Consider the following 12384-nt stretch of genomic DNA (forward strand, 5'->3'; position numbering starts at 1 on the left):
GGTTAAAATTTTTTTTCAATGAAGTAGCAAGGACGTTCAGCTGCTGCAAGGCTTCTACCCACCAAGGTACGAGGGGGGAAGTGGGCTGCCCCTGAGCCCTGCCCCGGATCGACTCTTGCTTTCTGCAGAATCCCTGTGTTCCTCAAGGATCCAAAGAGGTCAGTGGGGGATCTGGAGCCACCCAGGGCAGAGACAGAACTCGAGGAAGCTGGCAGGTGGGGCGCAGGAAAGCCAGAGGGGAAAGTGAGAACTGGGATGCTTGTGAAGAAGCCAGGGCCAGAGCCGTGCAGGTCTCAGCCCCAGATGGGCCAGACTTTTCAGAAAGGAAAATCCCAGATGGGGAGGGGCGGGAAGGGATGGAGTTCATTTCCTCTTCCAGAGGGAGTCCTGGCCCACTGGTGTCCCGAGCTACAGGGGATGTGCTAGCCAGTCACTTCCTAAACCGAAGTATCATTGCTATTCTTCTAAAGTATGCACATTCCTTGTCCCCCTTCCCACAGAAGGATAAAGGCTGGGTGCTCAGGGTGGAACGCTACCCTCCTATCCCACTGCAGAAGGGAGTAGCCGGAGGTGAGCCAGAAGCAGGAGCCACCTGGGCAGAAGGTCCGTGTGCAGGGGTCACCGGCCATCCCAGGCACTGCCATCTCCATGGAGCACCCTAGTCTGCAGGGTCCAAGGCCTGGCCTGCCAGGGCCATTACCTGGGAAGTGGAGGTTGCTTGGAAACAGCAGCTTGGCACTGGGGTGATCCCATAAAACAAATAACAGAGATGCTAATTCCCTTCTCTCAGTAATGGATAATCAAATACCCGGAGACCAGCTGAAAATCAACTGTCTCCAGATGCCTGGCCTGCCGGGCCTCCTCCCAAGCCTGTAGCCCCAGGGGCTTCAGACATCAGTTCATGATGCAGGGGGAGGGAAGAGGGGGGTAGCAAATTCATGGCCAGGCCAGTGAAGCTCAGACCAGAATGGGGAAGCCTGGTGACAGCAGGGTCCAAGTGACAAAGATAAACTGGGACAGCCTTTCCACTATGCTCCAGGCTACTCACTCCTACCCGCCCCCCCGCATCCCCCCGCACCCCGCCCCGGGGTTTGCTCTCTTCTGCCCTCCTGAGGGCTGAGGAGAGGCTGCCCACCAAGCCAATCAGCTCAGGCTCCTGGACCAGGCGGGCAGTGATGGCTGTGTGTTCAGCCTCCCTGAACCGGGGCCAGCACTCTGGGGCTGCCAGAACCAGAAGTGTGGAGTTCCCTGGCAACAATGCCTTTCAGGGGTGCTTCTTCCTAATAATAATAATAATAGCAGTAATAATAGTAATGACAGTCATGATAATGGCTAACTACTGAGTATTTACTAATTTACTATTTTCCAAGTCCTGTTCCAAGAACTTTTCAGGTATTAACTCAGTCCTCACAACAATCCAATAAAGTAAATACTATTATTATCCTCGTTTTCACAGATGAGGAAGCTGAGTCAGGAGAAGTTGGGTAAGTTGCCCAGCGTCACAAGCTTAACCTGTGGCAGAACCCGGATTCAAACCCAGCTGCGACCTGGCTCTAGAAGCTGTGCTCATCTCTGTAACACTGCTGTCCCTCAGGACACAGACCTCAGGTCCTGTGATGTCTCCTCAATACCTTTCCAACTTCTCCCTGGTCCCAGGGGTCAAGGACACGGTGCACTCATTCACTCACTCACTCATTCATTCATGTATTGACCACTGGGCTGGTTCTGGGGGTCCAAATTGAAGAAAATACAGTCTGTCCTCCTGGAGCTTATGGTTCTGGGGAGTCAGGCAGTTTAGTGTTCACGGAGGGGGCTGCATTTGAGAGGCTGTGGAAGGCTTCTCCACGGAGGTCGTTTCTAAATTAGAAACTGACCAGAGAAGCCAGACAAGACAGAGAAGGACATTTCAGGCTAGAGCGCAAGTACAGAGAGGTCAAGCGTGCTTGCAGTGTGAACTGAGACCAGAAGGTTCAGCGTCGGGGGCGCAGAGGGTGGGGCGGCAGCAGCCAGAGGCCAGGGGTGGCCTGAGGCCAGCAGCAGAGGGTCTCATAAGCCACTCCTCGGAGCCTGGCCTTTATCCAAATCCCTGAGCAGGGGGGACGTGAGGTCCGGTCAGGAGTTTCGAAAACGCTCTTCTGCTTTTAGGTAGAGGCCAGAGGCTGCCTGGGAGGCAGGTCTGGGGCAGAAGCCACAGCAGTGGTCCAGGTGAGGGCGCCAGAGGGCTGGAGAGAAGCAGGTGGCTGTGCGCTTTAAAGAAGTGGACTCCCTGGGATGCAGGGAGGTGGAAGGGGGTGGGGGAGGGGAGGTGCCAAGGATGAGCCCCCGGGAGTCATGGATGGATGGGGGTTGGGACATGGCCGCACCCACTGAAACAGAGGCAGGGAAAAGAGCAGAGAACTTCAGAGCCAGTGAGTTCAGTTTTGAGCATGCTGAGCTTGTGGCCTAAGGGCATCCAAGCAAGAGTCTTCTCCATGTAAGAAGAGCAGAGCCCTGTCCATTCAACAGGTCCCACCACTGCAGGGGAGGAAAAGGAGAAGCACTGCTCCCTGCCCCCCACCACTCATACCCAGAGGATAGGGCCACAGACTCCTGAGCTCCATCCTGCCTGCTGGGCTGGCAGAAGTTACATGGCGGAGAGCCGGGTGGGGCCCTGTGGGTCTGCCTGGGGGTCCTCAGGGGACACGGCCAGAGACGGACACTGCGCTGGAGGAGAGGGTGTCTCTGTGGGTCTTTCCCGACCAAGGCCGCACGCTACTTCCACCTCCTCTCTCCTTCTCCCTGCCCTGCCATGTGGGTGGGCTGGGCTCTTAGTGCTTTCTGCTCCAGGGTCCTCAGGAGAGGATCGTTAGCTGACATGGTCTCCCACGCAACTCTTCACTTCAGAGGCAGCACGAAAGTGAGGCGAGCGTCTGAAGTCTCAGGTGAGCAGTCCCTGCCCGTCCACCTGGCACTTGCCCCTCTGCCGGCTGAGGTACAGGGTCCTGCAGCCCAGCAGGGGAGCCTTCGGTCCAGCCCTGGAGCCCCCGGATGAGAGAAACAGTGCCCTGCCAAGGGCACCCACCCACGTGGCCTGTCTCTGGCAGCCCTAGAAGCAGTCTAGGGCTTCACTGGGGGAGGCCGGGAGTCGGGGCACCAGGCCCAGGTTCCCCATAAGGCAGAAGCCCAGGCTTTCCTCCAGGACTCAGAAATGACCCAGGCCTTCAAGAAGGCCAGGAGGTCTGGGGCTGACCAGTACTGTCTCAACACCGGCAACTCCACTGAGGCCCCGGGTAAGGGCCCTCCATCAACAGGAGACTCACCAGCTTCTGGAAGAGGTGGCCCATGGTGACCTGGCTGTCCCACTGCTGCACCTTGGGGCAGAGGTTGTCATAGAACTCCTTGTGGATCTCGTAAATGTCCTGGATCTTGTAGAAGATGGTCTCGATCTGTTGGATGGTGAGCACGGGCTGGGAGGTGGTGGCAGTGGCCTTCAGGGGTTTCATGGGCTGGGAGAGAGGAGGAAGGAAGAGCAGAGGTGAGAGGCAAATAAACCAGAGGGCCAGCAGGCCCAGGGCCCAGATTAGGCCCTCCTGCTCCTTGAGTTCTGCCCAGATAAGGCCACTGAGGCCAGGGCACCTGAAGCGTGGTTTGAATGGAGCAGCTGCTGTCACAGGCCCCAACAAGCCACCCATTACTGTAAGAAGAGGGAGCCTGGTCCAGCAGTCCTGCCAGGTCCTACGGGTGGTGCCAGGACACATTTCTCCCACCCCGTGTCCCCTGAGGGACCTCTGGTTCTCAGCCTGTACTGGGTTTGCTTGATGGTTTAACAGGGTCCATAGCTTTCTTCCACAATGGCCTCATGCTCTGAGTCATAAACTCCCTTGTCATGCTTCAGTGGGAAGGAGGGTTGACTGGGAACTCAACCCCTTAGCTATTTCCTTCCAAGAAACAGAACATGATTCTAGGACTTGGGGAGTAGAGTTTCTAAGGGACCCAAACCAATCTCAGCTGCACTGATATCTTAAGTTCCCATCACTTAGTATAGAGAGAGTGAGCAGGTGGCATGCATGCCACCGTGCTACCTCCTGTGCCCATGGCAGACATTGCTGAGCAATCACAATGATCTTTCTCACTGAGCCCTGTCGTAGCCTCAGACTCTTTCTCAATGCCGAGGTTGACATGCAAGATGACATGCAACATCCCTATCTGTCATCTCTGCTTGTCTACACCAAGATGCTCCAAGGCCTGCTGGTGGAGAGGGTGAGGTGACAGACAGAAGCTCAGGACCATCCCCAACACCTGCTGGGAGCTGAAGTCATCACCTTAAAGCCCAACATTAAGGGAAAATGAGGCTTGGATACATTTTCTTCAGTGTGATTTCTGTATTTTCTAAATCACCTTCAGTGAGTAAATATTAATTTTATAATCAGGAAAAAAAGCTATTAAAACTCACCATTGAAACAAACAATAAATAATACTGAAGGATAAAGAGCTCCTCCATGGTTGACCTTCCTTCAGCCCTAAAGCCCCCAAAGATGCCCAGACTGCACACCAAAGGCCCTTCAGGGGAGAGGGTCTGGGAACCTGCCCCATAGAGAAGGCACGGGGGTGGGGAGGTGGCGGGGGAGGGGTACGTTTACTTGAGAGAGAGAAGCCTGAGTCAGACATGGCTAGTGTCCTTCGTCTACTGTGAAGATAAAGCGCTGTGTGGAAAGAGGCCTTTGACTTAGTCTGGGTCATTCTGGAGACCCAGCGGGCAGAAAGGAGAAGTTGCAGGCGCAGGTATGGGCTCACTAGAGCCGCCCCCCACTATCTCACGGGATTAGGTAGCGAGCTGTCGACAAGAGAAGCATTGTAGCAGAGAATGGGTGACTCAATGCTGGGCTGCAGGGAAACGTCCACTGAGGGAGGCCGAAGTTATCGCTGGCTCACCCTGAGAGAAGACCCCCAGCTCAAGCCAGCCACAGCAGCCGGACGTCCAGCCAGGCTTCACTCTCTCCTCCCATCTGTCTGTCCACAAGGGGAAGTCCCATCTACTTAAAAACCCAGACAATGCTCTGACTTCTGGCTCCCCTGTCCTCCCAGCTCTAAAAAATCCAGACGTGATGATGAAGGCAGGAAAAAGCAGAAGTCCTCTTCTGACCCTCTCAGTGCTGGAACCAATGAGGCCTTAATGTCCAGCCCTTTGCTAGGAAAGCAGGCTGGGGTTCGACCTGGTGCAGGCCAGGCAGTGTGGGCCAGAGTCCCAATTCTGCCGCTTAATAGCTGTGGGCAAGTCACTTAGCATCTCTGGGCCTCAGCAGCCTTATTTGTGAAACCGGGATAATATTACCTTCTCAAGAACACTGATGGGAAGATCAAAAGCCATAATTTATCTAAAATATTGAGTATGTGCCTGGCACACAGAGGGCAATCAATAAATGTTAGCTGCTACTATTACTATTTACTCCACAAATAATGGACCAAGTGCCCATGTAAGGCCAGACCAGGGGGTGTGGGGGGTATTCAGTGATTCACTAATCACTGCTCCCATGGAGCTTCCCATCTAGTAGGGGAGACAAACAAAACACAAGGAAACAATCAAACACAAAATCACACATAAGTGCAATGAAGGAAATAAGAAGGGGATGTCCTGCTGAAGGACAAGAAGGAGACATTGACCTGAAATGGAAGCATGGGGGCAAAGGGGACAGTATTTCAGGCAGAGTTCCTCAATGCCTGGTCCCAAGGTGGGAACAGCTTGGGGAGAGAGAGGAGCTGGAAGCAAGCCAGTGAGCCGGTAGCAAGGGGGTTGGCGAGCAGGGCCCTAAAGGAGGGCTGGAGGGGTGAGCAGAGGCCAGATCACACAGGGGGAAGGAATGCGGCTTTTAAGCCCATGTAATGACCTGGCTTTCCCTGGAGGGATTGAAACAGGGGAGTGACGGGGTCCAATTTTCCCTTTAGGAGATTATTTTTATGACTCATGCTCCTTGCTCTGGACAACGTTATAATCTATTTGGGTAAACTGGACCAACACAAATGAAACATTTTCGTGGACAAAGCAAGAAACACTTATTACTCGACTTGGACTGTAAGTACCAACCAACTGGCACAGCTCGGAGAGGGCTTCACAGAGGAGGTGATGGGAAAGGGCCTCAGAGGGAATATCAGAGTAAGTGGAGGGTTGGGGCCTGGGGAGGCATGCCAGGCAGGGACACAGAGGGAACCGGGGCCAGGAGAAAGGAAGAATGTTCTCCCCACCCCACGTGGGCAGCGACATTGAGCTCACGCCTCCCGATGTTCCGTGAAGGATACAGAGCTGGCCCTTGGGATCAGTCAGAGTTTATCCTTTTTACCTCTATCTACCCAGGTCCAGGGGAGGGTCCAAGTCACCACGGAGTCCCTGTCCCAGCCGGGGTGCAATCCCCACCCGGGGGGAATAAAGGAAATAGGAGAGAACAGTCCTGGGGAAGAAAGGGAGGGGGGTCAGGATTGCTCAGAAGCTGCTGGGGAAGCACTCAGGCCTATGCAGGGACAAGACACAACTGCTCTGCTTCCTCCTAAAGTCCCACTCTGTCTGCAAAAGGGGAAGCGCCAGTGCTCACCAGGGGCAGGTCACACAGACAGGGACTGCGCTTGGGGCATCAGGCCGTTGGTTCTCAGGACAAGGTTGGGGGCCTTTGGGGAAAGGGAAAGTGCTGGGTGCGTGCCCCTAGCTGGCCTGAGACCCTTGGAGGCAGTTATTTTTATCTGGTGAAGCCCTGAAAACAGGCCTCGGGCGGGGAGGGCAGCAGAACGGCACAGGCAGCCCCGCTCTCCTGAGAGCACACCAGCTACCCCTCCCTCTTCCCAGAATCCTGCAGCAGAGGACGGGGCGCCAGTTCCCCATTTTATTAGAGTTAACTCTGGCTCTGGCGTCCCGTGAAGTGTCCCTCAGGAAGGCGGGCCAGGCAGGTTCGAACTCCTTTCAGGACTTCACACTGTCATTTGTCTCTTCTGTCCCCCAGCAAGTTGCCTTTTGCCTTTCGAAACCAGGGAAAGAAATCGGCCCACTTCCTCTACCTCCTATCCCAAGAGGCCCGGAGGCTGCCACACGCACCTTTGTTAACTATCACCACAGGCTGGGGGCGGGGGTGGAGGGGTCAGGGGAGCGTCCTGAACCTATCTTACAGGTGAGGAACAAAGCAAACTCCAGAAGGAGAGTCTAAGAGAGGAGGGCCAGGTGGGACCCAGGGCTGGAAGGTGCTGAAGGCAAAGGCAGGCCAGAGGCAGCACCCAGCTCACTTGCAGCCTGGGGAGACTTGCAGAATTACGTGCACTTGGTCTGCCCCCCTTCCTCCACTCCCCACCTCAGCCCCAGCTCCCAGAGCCTCTTCCCTTGTCATCTGAGCCCATCAGGAACCTGGAGGTTTCTGGAAGGTTACCACACCTTACCCAGCCAGCAACCCAGGCGGTGGGAACAGAGGCTCCTGTGTGGCCTCCCTGTCTGCGTCTGTGTGTCCACAGTCCAGGCTACACACGCCCAGCTGTTTGCGTATCAGGAAGTGTGAAACTGAGAACAAACACTCAGGAGAAGAGCTGCGGGAATGGTGGTAGGGTGGCAAGAAGGAGAGCTGGGCATGGGAGGCAGAGGGAGCTGGGGAAGACAGGTTTTCTTCTCTGAACGCCTTTGTCAGATCACCCCAAAGAGCAAAGGGCTTAGCTCCTGGGTAGCTGGGAAGGGCCCCCAGCTCCTGGCGAGAGAGGAAGGCTTGATTCCTCATCTCTGAGGCTTATCATCTGAGACCGTGGCCGTGGAGGGTCCTGCCCTCTCTTCCGGGGGGGCCTCCAGGTGCAGACCAGGCCTCCTGGCTCGTCCCTCCCTAGCTCTTGCCTCTGCTCCAGAAAGGACCAAGCCAGGATGAACAAGCTCGGGGGAAGAGGAGGGACCTACCCTGGGTCACACCCCAGGACTGGGAGCCTCAGCCTCACAGTTTTTGCCTTGAGAGCATGAGCTGTTAGAAAGGCAGGCAGGGAGGGAGTGTCTTGGCCCCTAAATCTGTTATCTTTACCCAGACAAATGGAAGTCAAATTAGGCCCAGTGACAGATGAGAACCGAGCTAGAATCTAAGAGGGGCACGCTTCTGATGGGAACATGTACCTCCCCTTCTTTCAGGGAACTGGTGGGTTGATAGAAACAAACAGGCTCTAACCTGCGCTTTTTCCCAGAACAGGAGAAAATAATAGAATCTGCTCACACTCAGGCTCTAAGACCTTCCCCTACAAACTCACTTAACCCTCACAACAACCCCATGAAGAGAGTACTAATATTAGTATACCCAGTTTGCTGGTGGACAAAATGAGGCACAAAGGTTCATTAATCTGCTGAAGGTCTACAGCTGGTAAGCAGTCGAGCAGGGATTCAAAGCCAGGCAGTCTGGTTCCTTTGAACTTCTTTCAAATATGCATCCTTTAAGTAATGACAACTATGCCCCTTTGTTTGGGCACAGCAATTCATAGTTTATAAGGTGTATTTCATCTGTCTGTCCTCCTTCCTTCGGATAATATTTCAGTGTCTAAGTACCTGGCATTGTACTAGGTCCCCAAAAGGATCACCTGATTTTCTCAACCCCATGAAGGAGAGAGAGAAGGTAATGGCATTGTTTTCATCTTCAGATGAGGAAATTGAGGCTCAAGAAGGTTACCCATGGCTTGCCCAAAGCCGTTTTTTTTAAAAAATTATTATTTATGTATTTATTTATTGGCCGCGCCGCACAGCATGTGGGATCATAGTTCCCCAACCAGGGATTGAACCCTTGTCCCTTGCATTGGAAGTGTGAAGTCTTGGCCGCTGGACCGCCAGGGAAGTCCCACCAGTGGTTTTGAAAACCGACAACGCATGTAAGAAAGCATGTGGCCCAGTACATACATACACATATCCACACAAGCCAAAAGTTGCATGAAATAGTACTTATTCTTACTACATGGGATGCATGCCGACATTTTCTTTCTCATTTGTTTTAAAATGCTGGTTCACCCCACTACACTGATTACACTACCCACTAATGGTTAAGTTGCACAGTTTGAAAGACAGGGCAATAAGTCTACTATTAATGGCAGCGTCAAGTCTTGCCCTAGTTCTGGCCCCAGACCGGAGTCCTTATGGACCTGCCAAACTGTTCCTCCCTTGAAAAAATGACTGTGCAGACCAACAAACTCCCAGTGAGATCGACCACCAACTCATCCCAGTGTGTTACAAAGCAGCTACACATCTCAATAGTTACTCCTGGGGTAATAAATGCCAAGTCCCCTGGGACACCGGGTGACAATACCTCATATCGCAGCAAGTACATAAATGCGTATCTTACAATTCTTGTAAGAATGACTTTCTACTGATTTACATCTACCTTTCTTATCCCTCCTTTTTCTGACATCAGCTGATGTCTCAGACTGCGCAACACCCAGGGAAGAGAACTTTACATGCCACAATCACTCTGCATAGTAAGTATCCGGACGCATCTAATATGCACTTTCTTCAGAGGCAAAAACATCTTATATCTGTGTGGTTACTTTTACCTTTTGAAAACATTGTATTATTCCCCTCTCAGTCCCATTCTCACAACAACGCCTCCATCTTGGAGAGGAAACTAAGGCACATTCACAGAGGGCGGCAGCCTGTCTAATGCCTCAGAGCTTCTCAGAACGATACAGACAGCCCTTCAACTCACATTTCCTGCCAGAGGGCCTCAGGATGGTGCGAATGGTTAACTATTCCAGGGAGAAGGAAGGAACGGGACTAGGGATGACAAAGAGGTCTCAACGTGATTGACTGGTTGAGATTGCCTAGAGTACCAGCTGGAGTCGGAGGCTAAGACCCCACCTGGACAGAAAACTGTGATCCATTAGTAATGCCTGCACTATAGTCAGGGATGATGGAGTGTCTGCCACCCCCAACCAGGTGGTGCTTCTTCTTCTACCTTTCCCAGGGCAGATAATGGAGAATCGGAGCTGAGAGGCCTTTTCAATGACCTTGGCTGCCAAGCCATAGGCAGAGTAGTACCACAGACCCCACCCCTGGGAAGGACTGGTCCAGGTCCCCCTCCCTCTCCAACTCCAAAAGCAGTTTTAGAGCACAAAGGCCCCAGAGTATACACTCACCAGCAACAGAGCTTCCAGCTGGTTAATATAGATCTCTTCGCTGGCCAGGAACCCCGAGAGAACCAGCTTCCTCATCTCCAGGCCTTTCCCTGCTTCCACCTGTAAAAGCAGATCAAAAGCCAACAGCTCATGAGAAAGGAGACCAAAATCCTGAGCAGCCTGTTTTCTTGCCTTTTTTCTCTTCTTTAACACTTTTGCAGGGGATAAAAGCCAAAGACTTATTATAGAAAATTTGTAAAATACAGAAATATAAAAGGAAAAGCAATCACCCTTACTCCTACTGCTAATGTCTTGCTTTAATTCTCTCCCATCCTTTTTTTTCCCCACATTTCCTTATTTGTAGCCATCCACCTATTCAACCTTATAATAGTGAGCAAGATAAAAAAGAACCTGACCCCATGTGTGGGAGCAGTTTAATGGGGGGGGTGGGATACAGACAGTTAAGAAGGGGAATCAGAGTCATGACTGAGGCAGGGCATGGTCACATGGAGGCCACAGCAGGGGCCAGAGGAAGTGCCCAGCGGAAGTGATGTATAAACAGAGAGGAGTAGTGATAGAGAGGATGGGACGGAAGTGGGCATGGGACCCCGGCCGAGTGGCCTTCCAGCTACACCTCTGACTATATCTTCCTGTCCCCGGGGGTTCAATCCCACAATGGAGGGTGCTGGCTGTGGGCCATCAACTTTACCCCTTGTACCCCCCGACCCCCGCCAGCATTTCCTGACTGCCTGACTACGTAAGGCACAGACGCCAACAGGCCTCCTCCTCCTTCCAGAATGCCTTCTCCTCTATGGTGGAGATCATACCCCATTTAGCCTTGAGTGGCCACCAACTAGCACAGTGCCTGGCACAGAGGAAGTGCTTGAAAACTTTTCCTGAGTGAAAAGACGTATAATTCTTCTTGTCACCTAAGATCCCCAAGTCATTCCTGGCCTCCTCTTCCTCCTCTCTCCCCCTCCGCTGCCACACTGAGTCCCCAAGCTCTTCAAAGCGTCCTTGTTCGTCTCTTGCAAGGATTCTCCCCTCTGCTCCACCCTCTCCTCTGCTGTGGCAGAGACCCACAGCATCCCACTCCCCACCGGATTCCAAGTGCCGCTCTCTCCTGCCTCCGCTCCACTCACCAGCGCCAGATCAACCTTCCCAGAACGCCACCCTACACCTGAGGCTTGTCAAAGACTTAATACTGCAAAATGTGATTACTGGGGGACTCAGGTAGGTTCTTCACTCATTGATTTATTCATTCAACAAATGCCCACCAGACCCTGTAGATACAATGGGAAACAAGCATTCAGTAGCTCCTATGCCCATGTGGCTTATAATCTAGTGGGAAAGAAAGACGTTAAAAAACAAAAGCTGGGGCTTCCCTGGTGGCGCAGTGGTTGAGAATCTGCCTGCCAATGCAGGGGACACGGGTTCGAGCCCTGGTCTGGGAAGATCCCACATGCCGTGGAGCGACTAAGCCCGTGAGCCACAACTACTGAGCCTGCGCGTCTGGAGCCTGTGCTCCGCAACGGGAGAGGCCACGATAGTGAGAGGCCCGCGCACCGCGATGAAGAGTGGCCCCCACTTGCCGCAACTAGAGAAAGCCCTCACACAGAAACGAAGACCCAACACAGCCATAAATAAATAAATAAATAAATAAAATTAAAAAAAAAAAAAAAAAAAAAAACAAAAGCTGAAGCCGCATAGCACAGGGAGATCAGCTCGGTGCTTTGTGACCACCTAGAGGGGTGGGATAGGGAGGGTGGGAGGGAGACGCAAGAGGGAGGAGATATGGGGATACATGTATATGTATAGCTGATTCACTTTGTTATACAGCAGAAACTAACACACCATTGTAAAGCAATTATACTCCAATAAAGATGTTAAAAAACAAACAAAAAAACAAAAGCCGAGTAAATATAAATATATGACTATAAAGTGTGATGGGGGTTCAGCATATTCTTTCCTTAAACACCTGCAGTGGCTCCTAGTGCCTCTCCCAACTTGTCCAATCTCCCCAACAGCCGTCAGATCTCTGCCTTCCCAACATGCCAGGAATGTTCCAGCCTCTGAACTTTGGTTCTCGCCGTCCCTGCTGCCTAAAATGCCTTCTCCCACATGGGCTCTTCTCTCCTGAAGACACAGCTGAAGCCTCTGGCCTGCAGTGTCAGCTCTTGTGTCAGAATCTGTGGCACCGCCGCAGCACCTGACACGTGCCCTATCTTGTTACCTGCCCGGTGATTCTGTAGGGTCTTTGAAGCACCTGCGTCATGCTCCTCTGGACACCCCTAAAGCTCAGCACCACGT

At 52.8% G+C, this 12384-nt stretch overlaps 1 protein-coding gene across 3 annotated transcripts in view; it reads right to left on the bottom strand.

Moving 5' to 3' along the window:
- ABR (ABR activator of RhoGEF and GTPase) overlaps positions 1–12384 on the bottom strand; it is a 180666-nt gene that overhangs the window by 63022 nt on the left and 105260 nt on the right. For all 3 annotated transcript variants that reach the window (XM_057535701.1, XM_057535702.1, XM_007183829.3), the window contains 2 exons: positions 10096–10194; positions 3300–3485 (listed from right to left, as the gene is read on the bottom strand). In XM_057535701.1, the coding sequence (XP_057391684.1) occupies positions 3300–3485; positions 10096–10194 (285 nt within the window). The remainder of the gene's footprint in view (positions 1–3299; positions 3486–10095; positions 10195–12384) is intronic.

Source organism: Balaenoptera acutorostrata, chromosome 20 (assembly GCF_949987535.1).
Source record: "Balaenoptera acutorostrata chromosome 20, mBalAcu1.1, whole genome shotgun sequence".
Classification (NCBI taxonomy): Eukaryota; Metazoa; Chordata; class Mammalia; order Artiodactyla; family Balaenopteridae; genus Balaenoptera; species Balaenoptera acutorostrata.